Genomic DNA, 19,076 nt, shown 5'->3' on the forward strand with positions numbered 1-19,076 from the left:
TTGCCGCCAGGTCCCAGATGCTATCCTCATGGATGCCCCAATCTGCCCACTCAGCTCTGTGTCTGTCAGTCTGTCATGAGGGGCAGTGGGGGAAGGGAGGCGGGAAACGCAGGGCACTCTCCCTCCCCCAGGGCACAGTGCTTGCCTGACATCCCTGCCTGGGGACGGGAAGTGGTGACCAGGCCTCGCCGGGACCCAAGGCAGAGCAGCAACATGGAGCCCTCCATGGGGACACAGGCAGGTGGGCACAGTGGGCATGCTTGGGTGGGCTGGAGGCCCTCGCAGCTCTGGGCACCCCCACCTTTACCCTGGCTGCCTCCAGACCCTGCTTTCAGCTGGGCCTCAGCCAAGAGACCCCACCTGGCCTAGGGGCCAGTCCCCTTCTCTACGTCCATGGCATAGACCAGGAAGCCAGATCTGGGTATCTCTGTCCTTGGAGGAGTCGGGCTGCAGGGCTGCTCGTGTACTGGGAACGTGGGCTTGGAGCTGCCTCCTGACCTCAGTCCCAGCTTGGTGGCCCGACACCCACAGCCCAGGCACTGTGGCCTTTTCTGTCCCCTGATAGCTTGGACATAGGCATCTGTATCCCCTCGCCCGGCCCTGCTTGCCTCTCGGGCCCTCCCCAACGTCCTGGGGTGCTCACACTGACGGCCGGCACTCACCCCGTGAAAACGAGGCACAGCAGGGTGCAGAAGAGGATGAGGACCTGGTTGAACATGGCTGACTGTGTCCGCAGGATGGCACGGTGGAAGTCATTCTGTGGAAGGAGTGGTGGCTGTCAGCGGGCAGGGACTGTGGACCCCGCCAGGAGCCAATGCATAGAGACTAGAAGGACAGTGGAAAGCAGACGGCCCGGCCACACCTGCATCTCGGCTGAGGCCCACGGGGCAGCCTGCACCTGGCCACACCTGCGTCTCGGCTGAGGCCCATGGGGCAGCCTGTACCTGGCCACACCTGCGTCTCGGCTGAGGCCCACGGGGCAGCCTGTACCTGGCCACACCTGTGTCTCGGCTGAGACCCACGGGGCAGCCCACAGCCACACCTGTGTCTCGGCTGAGGCCCAAGGGGCAGCACACGCCTGGCCACACCTGCGTCTCTGCTGAGGCCCATGGGGCAGCCTGCACCGGGTAGGGCACCCCCTCTGCTGTCCTCTCTCAGGACGGGTCCCCATCTTGCCTACATCCCCGGGGATGAGGCTTAAGTCTCAGGTCAGAGGGCTGGTTAGTGTGCAAGGCTTGGATCCAGCATGGTAACGCTGATTTACCACTGGGGCAGGAATGGGGGCTGTGAGTCAAGGGGTCTGGCTTGGAGAGGGTGGGCGCCTAGGGAACTGACTGCTGCCATTCACATGACAGGGACCATGTTGAGACACTCAGAGCAGGGCCTGCCTGTGGCCCCGTGGCCCAGGTTTCCTGAGATGCTCAGCACAGGGCCTGCCTGTGGCCCCGTGGCCCAGGTTTCCTGAGATGCTCAGCACAGGGCCTGCCTGTGGCCCTGTGGCCCAGGTTTCCTGAGATGCTCAGCACAGGGCCTGCCTGTGGCCCCGTGGCCCAGGTTTCCTGAGATGCTCAGCACAGGGCCTGCCTGTAGCCCCGTGGCCCCAGTTTGCGTGTGGCCTGGTGTTTGTGGCCCTGGTCCTCGTGGCCTGGGTTTGTCACACCCTTCACTTTGTCCCTCCTCCTCCTGCCAGCCATTTCATTTCCAGGCTTAGGAAAAGCTCTGGGATTGAGTTTCTTCCTGGAAAGAGGGCATTCGGGGCTTGGCTTGGATGTTTTCCAGGAGCAGAGACGGAGTTTCTGCTGCCCTGGCTTCCCGGTCCTCTACAGGTCACGCCAGGGCCGGGGCGTGGCAGGCTACGTCGCACAGTGTCTTCCAGGGCCGGTGAGGCTGAGGGTGGCCCCCCCAAGTCCCAGCTGCACCCCCCGCCCTGGCTTACAATCATGTTTTCCAGTGCGTGCTTGGCCAGCCAGCAGTTCAGAAAGACGGGGATGAACAGGTTCCGCAGCGGCGGCCAGAAGATCTGTGAAGGGGACAGGTCAGGGCTGGGGCTCCAGGGCCCGCACTCCTGGCAGCTGGGGCTCACCCACCGTGATGATGAAGGGCAGAGTGTTGATCATCTCCAGGACGAAGGACACGCGGAAGATCTGCTCCCAGATGTTGCCCTGGGGCCAAACGGGGGGTATCAGCGGGGGCGATGGAGGGTGGGGGTGGGGCCCAGCAGGGGAGGGGCAGGGTGGGGAAGAGGGCGAGGAGCCCACCCTGGAGGTCAGTGGATGAGGCTGGGAAGTGTGGGGAAATAGGAGAGGGTGGGGAGATGGGAGAGGGTGGGGGAGGTGGGGGAGGGTGGGGACCCCCTGTGAGGTGCCATCCCGGGCAGGCACTCACTTTGTAGCTGAGGTAGATGAGAAGCATCGTCTCCAGGAAACTTATTATGGCCACGATGACCTGGGAGTCAGGAAAGGGAAGGAGCTCTGGAGCAGGCCGGGGCTGGGGCTGGGGCTGGGGCCTGACCCCACCGGCCTCGCGGGCAGGTACCACACAAAGCCAAGTGTGTGTCTGGGGTCTGCCTTGACCCTCACTCCCATGTCAGGACAGTCTTAGCCACCAAGGCCTTTGGCTGACCCCCGCCAGGGCCGAGGGCAGATGGAGTCTTGAAACCATGGTCCTCCTGGGCCGCCCACGCTAGGCCCAGGGTGGGATGGAGGGTGCAGTGGGTGAGGCAGGACGCTCAGGAAGACACCAGAGAGCGGCTATCCCGCTGCCCTGGTGGGGAGGGAACGGAGATGGAGGCTCAGTGGACCTGGTTTTCCCCCACGGAACCCCTCTCAGCACAGGCATCTACTGACCCCTCTGGAACATGATAGGGGTGGGTGTGAGAGACCCTCTCTGGTCTCAGATGGAGACATGGGACCCAGTCATGAACTAGGTCACCCACCCAGGAGCCAGCCAGGGACCTGGCCTGTGCACTCTCCACCCCAGGAAAACAGCAAGGACACAGATAGGTCAGTGGAGGGAGAGATTCAGGTGGTGAAGCAGACAGAGGGGGTCAGGAAGTCCTCAGGGATCCCTGGGAAAATTGTGTGGAGAGCAGTAGAGCCTGGGTCGGTCCTCAGCACTCACTGAATCTGGGACCCCTGCTTACTGAGCCTGGGTGTGTCTTCAGCATTCACTGAGCCTGGGTTCCCTACTTACTGAGCCTGTCTGTCTTCAGCATTCACTAAAGTCTGGTTTCCCTGCTTACTGAGCCTGGGTCTGTCCTCAGTGCTCACTGAGCCTGGGTCCCCTGTTTACTGATCCTGGGTTTGTCCTCAGCATTTACTGACCCTGGGTCAGTAAATGCTGGGTTTGTCCTCAGTGCCCACTGAGCCTGAGTCACCTGTTTACTGAGCCTGGCTTTGTCCTTGGCATTCACTGAGCCTGGGTCCCATGCTTACTGAGCCTGGGACTGTCCTCAGTGCTCACTGAGCCTGGGTTTGTCCTCAGCATTTACTGAGCCTGGATTTGTCCTCAGGATTTACTGAGCCTGAGTCAGTAAATGCTGGGTTTGTCCTAAGTGCTCACTGACCCTGAGTCACCTGTTTACTGAGTCTTGGTTTGTCCTCAGCATTCACTGGGCCTGGTTTCCCTATTTACTGAGCCTGGGTTTGTCCTCAGCATTTACTGAGCCTGGTTTCCCTGCTTACTGAGCCTTGGTCTGTCCTCAGTGCTCACTGAGCCTGGGTCCCCTGCCTACTAAGCCTGAGTTTGTCCCCAGTGCTCACTGAGCCTGGGTCCCCTACTTACTAAGCCTGGGTCTGTACTCAGTGCTCACTGAGCCTGGGTCCCTGTTTACTGATCCTGGGTTTGTCCTCAGCATTTACTGAGCCTGGGCCAGTAAATGCTGGGTTTGTCCTCAGTGCTCACTGAGTTGGAGTCACCTGTTTACTGAGCCTGGGTTTGTCCTCAGCATTTGCTGAGCCTGGGTCCCCTGCTTACTGAGCCTGGGTCTGTCCTCAGTGCTCACTGAGCCTGGGTATGTCCTCAGTGCTCACTGAGCCTGGGTTCCCTACTTACTGAGTCTGGGTTGGTCCTCAGTGCTTACTGAGCACCACTGCAGTCGGGAGCGGGGCAGGGTAGGGCACTCACCTGGATCGCCCACAGTGTCATCTTTCTCTCCACCCACAGAATAGGAGCCCTGGGAAGAGAAAGGAGGCAGGACAGTAGGGCACCACAGCCACTAGTGTCCCCCAGCCACCCTGGGGCTGGGGCTATAACCATTGGCCTCCACTGGCCCCAAGCATGTGCTGCTCATTGGGGCTGGACCAAAGGAGCCTACCTTGCCTTTGGAGGGGACCATAAGGAGGAGGGAAGGGAAGGTTCCCCAAGAGAGGAGGATGGAGCAGGACTGCAGCAGGCAGGCCCCTCAGGAGGTGCTTGTGAGGCCAGGGCCCATGGCTGAGTCCCCATGGAGCCTTGGCCTGCAGCCCATGACACTACCAAGGGTGGCAAAGCTTCTCCTCTCTGGACATGACAGGCAACAGCAGCCTGGGCCCCAGACTGGGTAGCCTGTTTTTTTCACCTGGGTCCCTGAAGCCGGGCTCCCATGAATGTCCCTAAGAGCAGGGAGGTCGGGCTATCTAACCCACAGCCCCCTGGGTTTCCCCGAGTCTCAGTTCCTCATCCATAAACAGGCAGGGGCATGGCTGCAGGGGGCCATCTGCTCCTTGCCTGATGCGGACAGGGGCTCAGGCACTGGGGACATGCCTTGCAGGGTCTGGGGACAGGTCTTAACCTCTGGACCAGGCACCCCAGTTGCCCCGCAGTCACCTCCCACTGCCTGCCCGGGGCAGGCGCCTTCCTTTGCCGTAAGATGGTGAACTGGAAGAGAAGCCACCGACTCACTGGGAGACGGGCTTCCCTGCATCTCTCACTGGGTTCAGGAAGAGCGTGTGGAGGCTGTGGAACTGGCTGGGAACTCATAATTCTCAAACTGCTCCTCTTGAAGGGGACATTCCCAGCATTGACCACAGCCAGGGCTAAGGGCACATGTGTCCTGGGGTACCTGGGTGGCTGCTGGGTTGAGGCTGGGCATTATCCCTCAGGGACCAGGCAGTGTGAGCCTCTGTCCATCCCACCCCACCCTGGTCCCAGGCCTCTGAACGCCTGGCTATTGGGAGCTGGAGTGGAGACTCATCCCACCCCACCCTGGTCCCAGGCCTCTGAGGGCCTGGCTATTGGGAGCTGGAGTGGAGACTCATCCCACCCCACCCTGGTCCCAGGCCTCTGAGCGCCTGGCTATTGGGAGCTGGAGTGTGGACTCACCAGTTGATCTCGGAGGACGAGTCATTGAAGGAGTAGTTCTGCTTTGGGCAGCCCCAGCTGTGGAGAGACACAGCGCTGGCCCGGCCTTGGCCCCTCCAGCACCACTGCAAGGACTTGTTGCCCGAGGGCTTCCACGGGCTCGGGTTCATGGGGGCCTCCTACTCACCCACCCGGGGCTAACCCCCACATCAGAGCTCTAACACCTGGGAGACAAGGCAGCCTGCCCCCTCCCCGCCCACTGCAGAGATCCTGCAGGAGGGCCTCTAACTGAGGAATGCTGGGCTGGCCTCTGCTCAGCCCAGCAGGCAGACAGCGAGGGTACATCCCACATCTGCGGGATTGGGGGTAGCCCTGACCCAACAGCAACACACTGGTTCTGCCTGTGCTGACAACAGGCTCCCAGGGAGGGGCCCTACATGGCCAGAGAGAGCATGTGGGAACACTCAGGGCCTCCCCAAGGCCAGAGCTGCCTTGAACAAGGCTGGACAGTGTTCAAGAGACAGGAAGAGGAAGCTCCTATCCCCAGGTGCTGACTCCAAGAGGCACGTCCCTAAGCTGCTTCTGACGACAAGCAGCCCCCAAGCCACCTGGAACCAGCTGCTGCGACAGTGACCAGGGCATGGCCAACAAGCTAGTTTTGTCCCAGACCATCATCAATGCCAGGGTCACTGACCAAGGAGACCTCACTGCTCACAAGGCCCCTGGTGATGGCCAGCTCCTCTTGTCTTTTCTTTCAACTGACCCACTTTCCCCTGATTTTTAATGGGGTTGTTGCAAACTAAGTGCCCACAGAAGTATCTGGACATCCATCTATCATCCATCCACCCATCCATCTTTCCACTCACTCATCCATCCATCCACTCATCCATCATCCATTCACTAATCCTTCCATTCACCATCCATCTCTCCATCCATCCACTCATCCATCCATCCCTCTATCCATCCACTCATCCATCTATCTACTCATCTGTCCATCCATCCATCCCTCCATCCATCCATCCACTCATCCCTCCAACCATCTGCTCATCATCCATCCACTCATCCATCTATCCATCTACTTATCTGTCCATCCATCCATCCATCATCCATCCAGCCAGCCATCCATTCATCATCCATCCACTCATCCCTCCATCCTTCTGCTCATCTCTCCATCCATCCACTCATCCCTCCATCCTTCTGCTCATCTCTCCATCCATCCACTCATCCCTCCACCCATTCACTCATCCCTCCATCCAACATCCATCCCTCCACCCATCCACTCATCCCTCCATCCATCTATTCCATCCGTCCATCCATCATCTACCCACCATGCATCCACCTATCCATCCGTTATCCACCCATCCACTCATCCCTCCATCCACTCCATCCATCCATCCATCCATCCGTCCGTCCGTCCGTCCATCCATCCATCCATCCATCCATCCATCATCCACCATCCATCCAACCATCCATCCATCATCCACCCATCTTCCCACCCCCATCCATGTCCTGGACGCTGTGCTAGGGGACGGGCAGTGAACACAACAGACTTGGGCCCTGTGGGGATGTGAAACCAGAAGCCCCAGGGGACCCTGGGACTTGGGGTGGGGAGTGACCTAGGAAAGTAGCTTGAGAGTCAGTCAGGGCCCAGTTCTCCTTCTCAAACTCTCCTAGTGGGTTCTGCCCTCTTCTGACCTAGACAAAGACAGGAGGTTCGTTCTTAGGAGAGGGAAAGTCTCTGGCCTGGGGATGCCAGGCCCCCGTGACGGGGTAACAGGTGAAAAGAGGGATTGAGCAAAAGTTTACATGGACGCCTTTAGGTCCCCAGAAGCCAGGCTCCCGGCAGTCAGGCCTTCTCTCCAGGGAAGAACCTGCTCTGTGCAGCCAGAGAGGGGACCAGCATGCTGGCAGGGTTCACCCCGATGGCTGGATGGTGACAACCACACCACACACGTGGCTGCAGAGCCCCTCAGCGCCTGAGCACTCTTACGCATAAACGGCACCAGACATTTGAGGAAATCTACGGGTATGAAAAAATCAGGGCCCAATGTGAGCTCGGGAGAAACAGGCCCAGCAGATGGGGAAAGCGTAAAACAGGAAAGGACTGGAGACACCATCCTCGGAAGGACATTCAGAGAAAGGATTTCTGGAAACCAGGAGGCAGGATAGAACAAGTGGACGAGTGAACAAGGGAACGAGGCAGGAGAGGGGAGAGAAGAAACGGGACACAGAGCGCAGCATCCGAGTGCCAGGGAGCCAGAGAGAGAGGCCTGGGGTTGGGGGCTGGTCCCCAAAGACATGACTCAGGACAGTCCGGCACCGAGGGCCGCAGGGCCCTGCTGATGTCCCCTGGGACCCACACAGAGGTGAGCAGGAGTTGCCAAGGCACCCTGGGCACAGAGTAGGTCCCAGCAGCCGCCACTTCTCGAAGCAGCAACAGCAGGAGACAGAACAGGACTCAGAGAGAGCAAGTTCCCACCCACCCTCATGGCGGCTGCTGTGAGGCTGGTAAGGACCTGACGGTGCAGATTGCTGCCCCCAGCACCTCTCCCAGAAGTCCCTGGAGCATGGGCCCCAGGACGATGGGCCCTGGGGAGGGGACTCCTTGGGACCCAGCAGGGGTAGAAGACACCCCCAGAAACAGGTAGGGGCTTTCCCCAGGGGGACTGGGCGCCCCCTTCCCCGACCTGCAGAAGCTCAAGTGAGCACAGAGACACTTGTGGGGGCAGGGAGGGACTTCCTAGATGCTCCAGCCTTTCCGTGGACCTTCTGGGTCCGCTAGTAGCTAAGGGCACAGCTGGAAGTCTACGATGGGGACCCTTCTCCCTATGCTGAGCCGTCTGCGGGAGCCTGGGCACTGAGTCCTTGGCTTTTTCCATCCTGGGACAGGCACTGGGGAAGGAAGGACTCCCCAAGGCCCCAGGCACAGGGGCTCCCCCAGGGACGCCATCAGCTTCTGTAATGGCCCAGTGGGAAGGCTCAGCCCTGGGACCCGGGACCCCTCGCCTGGCCGCGCACGTGGCCCACCATCCGATGCCCAGGGCCGGGTCGTCGAGCAGGACGCGCACAATGTAGAGCAGGCAGGTGAGCAGCTTCAGGGAGAAGTTGAACAGCCGGATCCTCAGGCCTGCGGGGAGGGCAGCGGCCTCAGGGCTCTGACCCAGCTCTGGGCTTCGGGGAGCAGGGCCTGCACCCGGGTCTGGCTGGGCTCTCTGGATGGCCCCAGCTGGGCTCCCCTCCCACACCCGGGCTGCACGCAGAGCTCTGTGTGCCCTGCGTTGTTTGGGGGCTGATGCTCTTGGGTCAGCCTCCAAGAGGCTCTGTCCCTGGCCCCACCTTACAGGTGCCTGAACTTGGGGTGCAGGGGATTTCTAGAGGCCACTCCACTTCTTGGAGGACAGGATAGGGATTGGGGAGCAGGCAGGTGAATGTGGAGCCCCTGGGGAAACCCCCCAAGTCCTCACCTGCAATCCCGGCGGGGGCATGATGCCAAGCTCTGGCTGGGAACGGGGCAGGGAGCTGTTGGGGAGGGTGGGGCTGTATGGAGGGGTGGGAGGCAGGGCGTGGCCACAGGGGAGACCTTGCTGGCACCTATGGATGGTCCTGCCCCACCCAGCCTGGTGTCCAGCAGGCAGGATGGTGTCCCCACGGGTCCCGCTGGAGAGGCCCTGGTCTCAGACAGTGTGAAGCTAAGAGGGGGCTACCCTGTGCCCCACTCACCATGCAGACCCACCCCCACCCTGCTTCCAAATGCCCCCGCAGCACTCAGGTGGCTCCCACCCCATGGACTCCTCCCTGAGCTCACAGCCCCAGCCTTCGCCATCGCCAGGCTTGCTCCCGGCGCCCTCAACACCTCCCTGCCTGGGAGTGGCCCTCCAGGCACCCCACTCACTCGATCTTTGGTTTTTGATGAAGAACAGCTTGAGCCGCTCCTTGAAGGTGTTCTCGTTGACGTAGAACTCCACCTGGACCCTGAAGAAGCAGAGAGGGGCATGGAGGCTCAGGGCCAGTGGGGACTCAGGCTGGGGACATGCCGGAAGCCCCAACCTGACTGACTTCTTCCAACTTTCCAACTGCAGGAGTTGAGAAGTCAGGGCCCAGCAGGACCACTGCCTCCACCTCAGACCCAGGAGGGCCCTGGGGTCCGTCACACCCAGCAGACAGCCGACCCAGCCTCAGCTCCTCTGAAGATTCCTCCCCGCACCCCTGGGCACTCGCTGCTGTGAGTCTGGGCCCTCCAGGCCGCCCTGTTGGGGCTCAGGGTGCGGCACTCACTCCACACACCCTCGCCCAAGCCTCCGTGGGTGCAGGGCACCTGCCAGGAGGTAAAGTTGCCCATATGGCCCTGGGCATGGTGCTCAGGACACCGCAAGTGCTCAGAACATGCCGTAGGACCTGCGTCATACAGGCTGTCCACAGCTGATGGTCAGCTGCTCTGTCTGGAGGCCGCTGGTGGCTGTGCTCCAAGGCTATGGGCCACTGCAGCCTCCAGGGCTGTCAGGGAAGATGGGCTGGTGGGAAGTGGTCATCCCTGCACCCACCTCGCAGGCCAGCTATGGGGCCCCTCCAGCCAGTGCTGCTCCCCTTCCCTCAGGCTCACCTATGGCCCCAGCCACTGGTTCCCAGACACCCCTCAACCCCCATGCACACCGCTGCTCATGGGGCCTGCCACCCAGCCCTCTGGCCTCCAACCGGGCCCCGGCGGTCCTGAGAAGAGACCACAGTGTGCCAGTTGCCGGGGGTGGCAGGTGGGGTGAGGTGGGGTGGGGAGATTGCGTGGCTCACCTACCGTGGCCACCTGCATGACCCAGGCTGGCCACCAAGAGTAGGATGGAGCCTGGGGGTGGACGGCTGCTGCCCCCACTGCCCCAGCCTTGGACGCAGGGTCTCCTGTGCCCCGCTGTGCTGGAATGCGGGCCAGGCTAGGCCAGGGTTTAATGATCCCCTGAGAGGAAAACTCCAATGCTGCCAGCCTGCAGGACAGACAGGAGCAAGACCCAGAGCCAGGGTTCCTGCAGCAGGCATGGCCGTCTCTGGGAAGGGGGAGCACATGTCCCCCTAAACGGCCCGTGCCCTGGGGTGCTGGGCTGTCCTCCATGGGACCCTCGGCTGCTCCCAGCCATGGCCGCTGTGCCCTCCATGACGTCTGCTCCTATCAGTCGGCTGCCTTAGCCCTCGGGCGCTGCCTCCGGTGCCTGGCCTTGCTCCCTGGGGTCAAAGAGAGGTGCCCCGCCTCCCTCAGGGATGGTGTGGGGGCAGAACACGCAGTCCAGTGAGCTCCTCAGCATGGGCCCCCTGCCCAGTGCAGTGCGAGGGCCACAACACAGTAGGGCAGACAGACAGGGGAGCCTGGAGGAAGACTTGTGCTGCCTGGAAGGATCCTGGACGGCTGCATGGAGGAGGCAGCGTTCAAGCAGAGGTCCCAGGGCAGCTGTCCAGAGGTGGGGGGAGGTAAGCACCAGCCTAACCCCTGTTCCTGCCTCAACCCCTTCCTTGTCACTGTCCACCAGGGCAGGAGGCTGTGACGCCCAGTGGGTGGGCTGTGAGCCTCACCTCCCCTCTGAGCAGGCACTGGCTCCTATCAATCGAATCTGAGAATTTGATGTCACTGCCTGGCCTGGGGCTGGTGACCCCAACATCTCCAAAAGTGATTAAAACATTCGATGTTTCCCAAAGCTCACAACACTCAGGGTAAGTGATGTGGACCAGGTGTGTGCAGCAGCCTTCGTGGTGGGGCTGCTGTGGGGCGGGCGGGAGGGGCCTTGGTAGAGTGCCAGCACCTGCCTTGATCTGCCCCAGTGGCCACAGTGGCCTCTGCTGGTTACAGAGCTCAAGAAGGGGCCAGGGGCCGGTCACAGTGGCTCATGCCCATAATCCCAGGACCTTGGGAGGCAGAGGTGGGAGGATCGCTTGAGGCCGGGAGTTTGAGACCAGCCTAGACAACATAGCAAGACCCCCGTCTCAATAAAAAGTAGCCAGGCATGGCGGCACGTGCTTGTAGTCCCAGCTTCTGGGGAGGCTGAGGCAGGAGAATCGTTTGAACTTAGGAGTTTGAGGCTGAAGTGAGCCGTCAACACGCCACTGCACCCTAGCCTAGGTGACAGAGCGAGGCCCTGTCTCAAAAATGAATAATAAATAAATAAATGAAATAAAGAAGGGTCCAGGGTCCAGTAAGAGGCGTGTGGCTCTGGGTGCCCTTGCCCCATGCTGAAGAGGAGGCTCAGGCCAAGTCCTGGGGGCAGGCTTGTCACCCCACCGGGCATACTCAGGGCTTCTGGGGCCAGGCAGTGGGACAAGCCTCCCACAGACCAGTGGCGTCTGAACCAGTGCTAATGGGGGGTCAGTCTGCCCCCAGAGTGCCCCATCATGCCCTGCAACCCCTCAGCGCAGACAGCTCTGCTGTGTCCCCCAGCCCCTCCTCCTGCCCCACGCCTCTCCTCTGTGTGCCTGGAGCCCTGGCTGGGGAGGCCCCTCCCTGCATAAGTGTCTCTTTGGGGGGTCTGTCTGCCGTCTTTCTCTCTGAATGGATGTCTTTTGCTCAGACAGGATGCTGGAGGTCCAGGCTGCGCTGGGCCTGGTCTGGCCATGTCAGGGGGGCAGGCAGGGCTGAGGCGGGAGCTGCCCCCGGGGGCTGAGCCCAGGGTCTCCTAAGGCCCTCCTCCCCTCACTGCCGGCGGTACCCAGGGACCACCGGGTCCTAAAAGCATGGAGCTTAGGAACCCACCCTCCCCGCCTCCCCACCACTGTCCCGCCCTCCATGGCAAAAGCCTCAACGCAGGGGGTCTGCTCACCTCACTTGCTCCTACTACCTCCCACCCTCTCCTCTCCGGCAGGGAGCCTCACCATGCCCTTCACGGTGACCAGACCCCAGAATCTCCTCTACTCCCTGGGCCTCTCAGCACGGCCTCCCCGAGCTCTGTTTTTCTCCCCTCCGCTCCGTTCTCCTTGGGGGACCCCAGGGCTGGCCACAGGTGCCTCTCTCCCACCCAGCCTGGGAATTAAGTGCCACGCAGGGGTGACTTCCCAACTGGCTCTGCTGGCAGCCGTCCAGCCCCACTCTACCCTCTGGCATCCACCGGCTCCCCCTCCCCGAGGCAGAATTCTCCATTCCTGATGGCACCAGGCCAACCATCCCCCACCAACCTCAGGCTCCTGTACCCTCCCCTCCCCTAGACCAGAGCCATCAGCAGGTCCTGCAGCTCTGCCCTCAGGATGTTGCTTCCCTCTGACCTCCCTCCGGGCCTTGGGCTCCTGCCTGGCCACTCCTCCTAGGCGGGGGTGCCCAGCTCCGCCCTGACCATCGCCCCACACTCCACTCCAAGGCGACACGCAGCCAGCTCCATCTCCCCAGCCAGCTCCGGCCACACCCCCAACCCTCCATCGGTCATAGGCCTCCAAGGAGCTCCTGCTCCTCCCTTTACCTCCCCGTGGACCTGGTGCAGCTGGACCTCTGGGCCTTGGGCCTCTGCAGCTGCCTGGCAAGACCACGAAGCCAATGCGTCCCCCTGGGCTCCCCTTGGCCTCCACAGCCAGGAAACAGAGAAATGCAACCCTGCCCATTGCCAGGACCTCACTGGCTTCCGGACAGCCAAGTTCCTCCCCAGGCACCGTGGGGTCGGGGGCTGCTGGTCTGGGACTAGTCGCGCCCCCAGCAGCTTCTCTTTGAGGATCCTTGACCTCCTCCTGGCACCCCAGAAACAGAGCACTGAGCCCCCCTTAGGGAGAGAGCCCAGCCAGACCCTGGTCCCCTCACCGAGGGGCTGTGGGCCCCAATCTGGGTAGCCCCCACGGAGCTCAGCGGGGAGTGCCCACCTGCACAGATGGCACCCTCCACGTGGAGGCAGAGAAACGCTGGGGCCTGGCAGACTCCCTGAGAAACTGGAGCCTGCGATGCCAGAGACATTAATGAAGCCTCCTCTGCTTTTAATTTTTAATGAACTGTGGCCGCCCACTTCTCCTAGCACCACCACAAAAAGGAGATGAAAACGATCCATTTTCCCCTGCAGTGTATTTCAGGTGACTGGTGCGATCTGTCTTCACGAGTCACGCAGCGGCACCTGGGGAGGGAGCCTGTGGCTGCAGAGGCCTGGCTGGGGTCAGCTCCAGGCTGACCTGGGTGGTGTGGACTCGCCAGGAGAGAGCCTGTGGCTGCAGAGGCCTGGCTGGGGTCAGCTCTAGGCCAACCCGGCTGGGGTAGACCCGCCTGGTGGTTCCTGCCAGAGTGGCCCAAGCCTCCTTGCTGCGGCAGAGGTTCATGGACACTGGTAGCCTGGAGGGCTCCGCTAGCTCCTCAGAGTCACAGCATGCTCCTGGCCCGGCAGCCAGAGGCCCAGGGCTGAGACCCAGTGAGCCCTCTGAGGCTACACGGGCCCTGCCGCTCCTCTGCCCGGCTGTTCCCCTCCACCAGCCAGCGCCTGGGCCTCCTCCCTGGGGAATGGGAACCAGGACAGGGACCAACTCCCGGGGCGTCCCGAGGACAGCAGACAGGTGGAGGAGCTCTGTCTGTGCTGAGATAGAAACAATGGCCTCTCTGTCCCAGGCTTCTCTTGGGACGACGCCCTTGCTCACAGGCTCCATTGAGAGGCTGCCCCGGTGCTCATCTGGGGGCCAGCACCCGTCTCAAACCATCAGGACCCACGTCAGCCAAAAGAGACAGCGCAGGCCTTCGACTCACCGTGGCTCCCAGGCTATGAAGCCACAGGTGTGGACCACGGGCAGAGGCGGGACCCCGGGTGGGGCCACACTCTCCGCTTCCTGTCAGGGCCCGGCCGGTGGGAAAGCAGGGGACCCGCTCATGGCAAGTTGCTCCCAGGAGCTGGGCGTGGGCTCGGTGGAGTGCCCTGAGAGGTGGGAGATGACCGAGAACTCCCGTGGGGAGCCGCCCGCAGGGCTAGGAAGAACCTGCCTGTGAACGCAGGCTCCCAGGACAATAGGCAAGGACGGGGCAGAAGAATCTACTTCCTGTGTCCATTCTCATCCACTCATCAGTTCACTCATTTGTTTATCTGGCAAACAGCAAGTGAGCGCTCATGGCGGCATCCGTCTGGGAACATCGCCATTCCCAGAGTCCACACCCGGCAGCGGGTGCTGCATTCCCGGACCCCCGGCCACGGGTCCCGACCCCCACCCTGGGAGGCGGGCTCAGGGCGCAGCCACACACTCGCCACAGGGGGCCGGGCCCGTCTGACCTCTGCCAGTCTGCATTTCGGCTGGTGGGGAGGACGGGGCACACCAGGGACTGCCACTGCCCACAGCCTACAGCCCAGGAGCAAGACGCAGGGCCGGTGAGACTCATGGGCATGTGCGGGCAGGCCTGGCCAGGGGGTCCCAGACACAGCAGGGAGCCTCAGACAGTCCCTTGTGTACCCCCTGGGGTGAGGCCTTGGTCCCTGAGGAATCCACAGGCCAAACCCTGGCCCTGGCCCTGGCCCTGGGAGAGCCGTCAGTGGCGCTGGCCCATGGCGAACAACTTGTCCCTGGCACCGTGAGGACAGGCAGCTCCTGGCCAGCCCCGTCCCTACACGGCTGAAGCCCGCTGTAGCCCCCCGAGGCTCCCCGAGGCCCACGCTTGCCCCAGTCACTCAGCAGGTCAGAGGCAGTGCCAGGCCTGGGTCCTTGGGGCTCCCTGTAGCGGCAGCAGGGGAGTCTGTCCCCAGGTGGCGGCTCTGCCCCAGTCCTGCAAGGCTGGTGTTGAGCCAGGCCTGGGCCCCGCGTGTACCCATGCCCACTGCCTGCCTGTGCCCAGGGGCTCACGCCACTGCTCTGCCTGAGGAGGCCCTTGTGCTGCAAAGGGGCTCTCATGGTGCCCACCCCCACACCAAGACGGGACCCTCTGAGGCAAGTGCCGGCCGCCCTGTGACAAATGGGGTCGGCAGAGGCCGGCAACAGTTCTCCCTGCTGACCGGCAGGCCAGCTGCAGGCTAGGGGACTGGCCTTCCAGGGATTCCTGGCAGGTAGTCATACACAGATGGCCATGCCGGGAAGCTCCACACCAGCTCCAGGCTGCCAGGCACACGCCTCGGGGCCCACCATAGCCCTGCACTCACATGGGGCCGAGGTCCGAGCTGCCTCTCTCTGGCAGTGGCTGGGTGCCGGCTGGCTCTTAGGCAGGTGCCTGGGAGCTCCACGCAGGCCTCTGCCCCCAGCACCAGGCAGGCAGGCAGGAAGAAAGGGCAGGCTTCAGGCCCACTGCCAACCCTGGGGCCAGCTATTCTGAGCCTGGACAGAGCATCTGATACGCCCAAGGGCCCAGAAAGGGCACACACATGTCTCCGTCCCCCTGGGGTCCCTGTTTTGACACCCTTGGGCCTCTGGGGCCCCCCCATAGCTTGGCCAGGGGCCCAGGTGAGGCTGGCTCAGGGCTGAAGGGTGAGTCCAGCTGGGCCTCCAAAGGTCCAGGAACATCGGCTGTGTCCAGACCGTGCCACGGCGGCACACACTATAGCCTCGGCTGCAGACGCATCCATTTCCTCCACAGGTCTGAGACCTGACTCCTCGGGAGCCTGGGGTGGGGCCAGGAGAACCCTGGGTGGTGGGCACGGCTTCTATCTCACACCCGTCACCCTCTGCACCATGGGGCCCCAGGCTGGGAAGATAGAGGTCTGGTGGTGGCCACTGGCCTCCCAGCCTCCAGGACTCTTTTGGGATAATAATAGGTCCCACCATGGGTGCCGGGCAGCCCCTGGATGCTCAGCAGCCGTGAGTGCTGAGTGCTCGGTGGTTTCTGCTGCTGGTGCCGTGCATGGAACAGTAAGCCTGGGGCCCCTCCTGGAGACCGCGCTGAAGGTGGATGGCAGCGGGGGGCTTCCCAGGAGTGCACAGGGCCTGGCTGCCCTGGCCTCAAAGCCTCTTCCATTTGACCTACATCTTAGCTGAAGTCAGGAAGCACCACCGGCAGAGCCCTGGCGGCTCAGTGGGGAGTGGCACAGCCTCCGAGAGCGCATCCCAGCTCCTGGGAGCTCGACCGGCACAGGCAGCCAAGGTGGGCTGAGCCAGAGCCCAGGCCCCAGCAGCTGCCTGCCTGCCTGTCCCTGGGAGGCACCATGACAAGGGCCCCTGCTCTGCCATCCGCCTCTCCTGAGGCCGTGGCCACCACTGCAGGGGCTGCGGACCACCCACCTCTGGGGAGCCCATTTCCCAAGTTCAGGCTCCTCTCCAAGGGGGCACACTGACTGTCCTGTCTCCAGCCCCAGCACCTGGGACCCAGAGGCACCAGCGGGTACTGGGAGGTGCCGGTGGCCCTGGCCCAGCTGCAGGGGATGCTGGGTTGAGGGGACCCCCCAGAAACAAGGGCTCTCACACCTCTAAGAGCCCTTGTCTGCCACCAAGACAGTTCCTCCCTTGCAAAGCACTTACTGAGACAGGGAGGAGTCCAGGCTGAAATCTTCTACAGGAAGCCTGGGGACACAGAGGGGCATCAACCAGAAGGCGGCAGACAGATGGACAGATGGAGAAGGCAGCAGACAGATAGACGGACGGATGGAGAAGGCAGTAGACAGACAGATGGAGAGCCTGGGCTCTGGGACCAGGCGAGGCACAGACACGCAGGGAGGCTCTGGGGGGCCCGGACCTTTGGCGCCCCCGGGCACGGGAGAGGTGCCTGTGGGAGGCAGTCCATGTGCAGAGCCATGTGGGGGCACTGAGCCAAGCCTGGCCCCCTCAGGGCCCGAGAAAGCAGCACAGCCTGCTTGGGGGTCCCCGTGCATGCACCCTCCTGTGCCTGGGCCAGATGGGGGGGTGACAACCACACTCGAGGAGAGGGCCACCCTTCAGCCACGCAAGCAGGTGACGATGCTTTGGGCACTCGCCCTCGCCCTGCTCAGCACGAAGCCAGCCCGGGCCCCATGTGTGGTCCCCAGCATCCAGAAGCGAGCGCGGTGAGCTCCACCTCATGCCGAGGTCTGCGAGGCTGTCCCCTTGTCTCCACTCCCCTGCCCTACACCCAGACCAGCAGGTGAGGCACCCGCCAGCCCTGCCCCAACCCTACACCCAGACCAGCGGGTGAGGCACCCGCCAGCCCTGCCCCAACCCTACACACAGACCAGCGGGTGAGGCACCCGCCAGCCCTGCCCCAACCCTACACACAGGCCAGCGGGTGAGGCACCCGCCAGCCCTGCCCCAACCCTACACCCAGACCAGCGGGTGAGGCACCCGCCAGCCCTGCCCCAACCCTACACACAGACCAGCGGGTGAGGCACCCGCCAGCCCTGCCCCAACCCTACACACAGACCAGCGAGTGAGGCACCTGCCAGCCCTGCCCCAACCCTACACACAGGCCAGCGGGTGAGGCACCTGCCAGCCCTGCCCCAACCCTACACACAGACCAGCGGGTGAGGCACCCGCCAGCCCTGCCCCAAGGCTCCCTGCGATAGGACAAGACAGGGCTCAGAGCTGATGCCTCTCAGGGGACCTGGACACACCACCCTCCACCACGCCAGCAGCCACACACCTGCTACCCCTTCAGCCTGGCCCCAGGCAACCTGGCCCCAGTTGTCCCAGACTGGCCAGCAGGCGGCTGACACCAAGGTGGTTGCAACCTGAACTGGATTTGGAACTCGGAGAGAGAGGCTGATGGGAGCTGAGGGCTCCAGAGGGCCGGCCTGGTGGGGGGCTGGGCAGGGTGGGAGTGCCGAGGGTCTTTGCCTTCACTGACTATGTGCCTGTCCTGGACCAGCTCCTCCTCAAAGGACTTCAGAGGGACCTCTCTCTTTTAATCCTCAAAACAACCATGTTTTCAGAAAAGAAAACAAAGGTTCAGAGAGGACCACGGTCTTCTGAGGCCACACAGGCAGGAAGGAGGAAGCCAGCCTGGGGTCACAGGCACACGCTCACCGGCCTACGCCAGGCCCTCCGGGTGGGCAGGTGCCCTCCTGGTGCCCCTAGCCCTAGCAGCTTCTGGTCCCTGGGGGAGGCAGAAGCTGGACACACCCCTGGGAGGGCCGAGGTCCTGGCTGGGCATGGTGGCCGGGCCAGCAGCTCCACACGGAGCAGGCAGAACCCCAGGCTTAATGGGGCTGATCTTTGGGTTTGCTGGGAGCTTCTGGCAGATTCTGCATGTTTGTCTGGCTCAGCTTCCCTCTCGTTGGACCCTGGTGCTGCCTGAAGCTCTGAGCCAGGGCAACAGCTGTGTCAGAGGCTGGCAGGAGCCTGGCAGTGCCTCAGCCCATGGCAGCGGGTCTGCCTGGCCTGTGGGTCAGGTCCGGCGTGGCCAGGCCCCGGCTGGGCTCCTCCCTGCTGGGGCCCACTGTGTCCTCTCTCCCAGGTGCTCCCTGGCCGTGTCCCTCTGCATCTCCTGATATAGCCCTAGCTGAGTGTCTACTGAGCTGCGCATGGGGCCTCCCATCTACTCTGCCCAAGGCCCTGTTGTCTGAGTGTTGAGGAAGCCACCACCTGTCAGATGTCCCACAGCCTGAGGCCCAGGACAGCCGTCCCCGCTGATTTTGGAAGGGGCCACCAAGCACATGGGTAGAGGATCCACCCAGGGACTCCCAAGGGGAGGACAGCGGCCTGTGGGCAAAGGGACCTGGGGCTTTGCTGGCCTGTGCAGAACCTGGCTGAGGACTGGAGCTCTGTGCGAACAAGGTCTGTCGGCTGCACAAACCCTGCCAAGTGAACTGCAGGGTGAGGGGTGGGAGGGGAGGGGAGGGGAGCTGAGGAAGCTCGGCCTCTATCCGCAGCATCCAAACCCACGGTGGTCCAGGAGGACCCTGATGCTCGCCTGTCCCAGTGGTTGGTGGCCTGGGTGCCACTCAGCATCTCTGCCAGCCCTAACTTAGCTGTTGGGACCAAGTGGTGAG

General features: G+C 62.7%; 1 protein-coding gene across 16 annotated transcripts in view; it reads right to left on the reverse strand.

Moving 5' to 3' along the window:
• Positions 1–19,076, reverse strand: part of KCNT1 (potassium sodium-activated channel subfamily T member 1) — a 92,359-nt gene that overhangs the window by 34,953 nt on the left and 38,330 nt on the right. For 13 of the 16 annotated variants that reach the window (XM_063787424.1, XM_063787422.1, XM_063787421.1 and 10 more), the window contains 8 exons: positions 9,173–9,252; positions 8,308–8,407; positions 5,302–5,358; positions 4,126–4,174; positions 2,386–2,445; positions 2,088–2,162; positions 1,937–2,020; positions 663–757 (listed from right to left, as the gene is read on the reverse strand). In XM_063787424.1, coding sequence (XP_063643494.1) covers positions 663–757; positions 1,937–2,020; positions 2,088–2,162; positions 2,386–2,445; positions 4,126–4,174; positions 5,302–5,358; positions 8,308–8,407; positions 9,173–9,252 — 600 coding nt within the window. The other 3 variants (XM_063787428.1, XM_063787429.1, XM_063787432.1) reach the window with 3 other exon arrangements.

This window comes from Pan troglodytes, chromosome 11 (genome assembly GCF_028858775.2).
Source record: "Pan troglodytes isolate AG18354 chromosome 11, NHGRI_mPanTro3-v2.0_pri, whole genome shotgun sequence".
NCBI lineage: Eukaryota > Metazoa > Chordata > Mammalia > Primates > Hominidae > Pan > Pan troglodytes.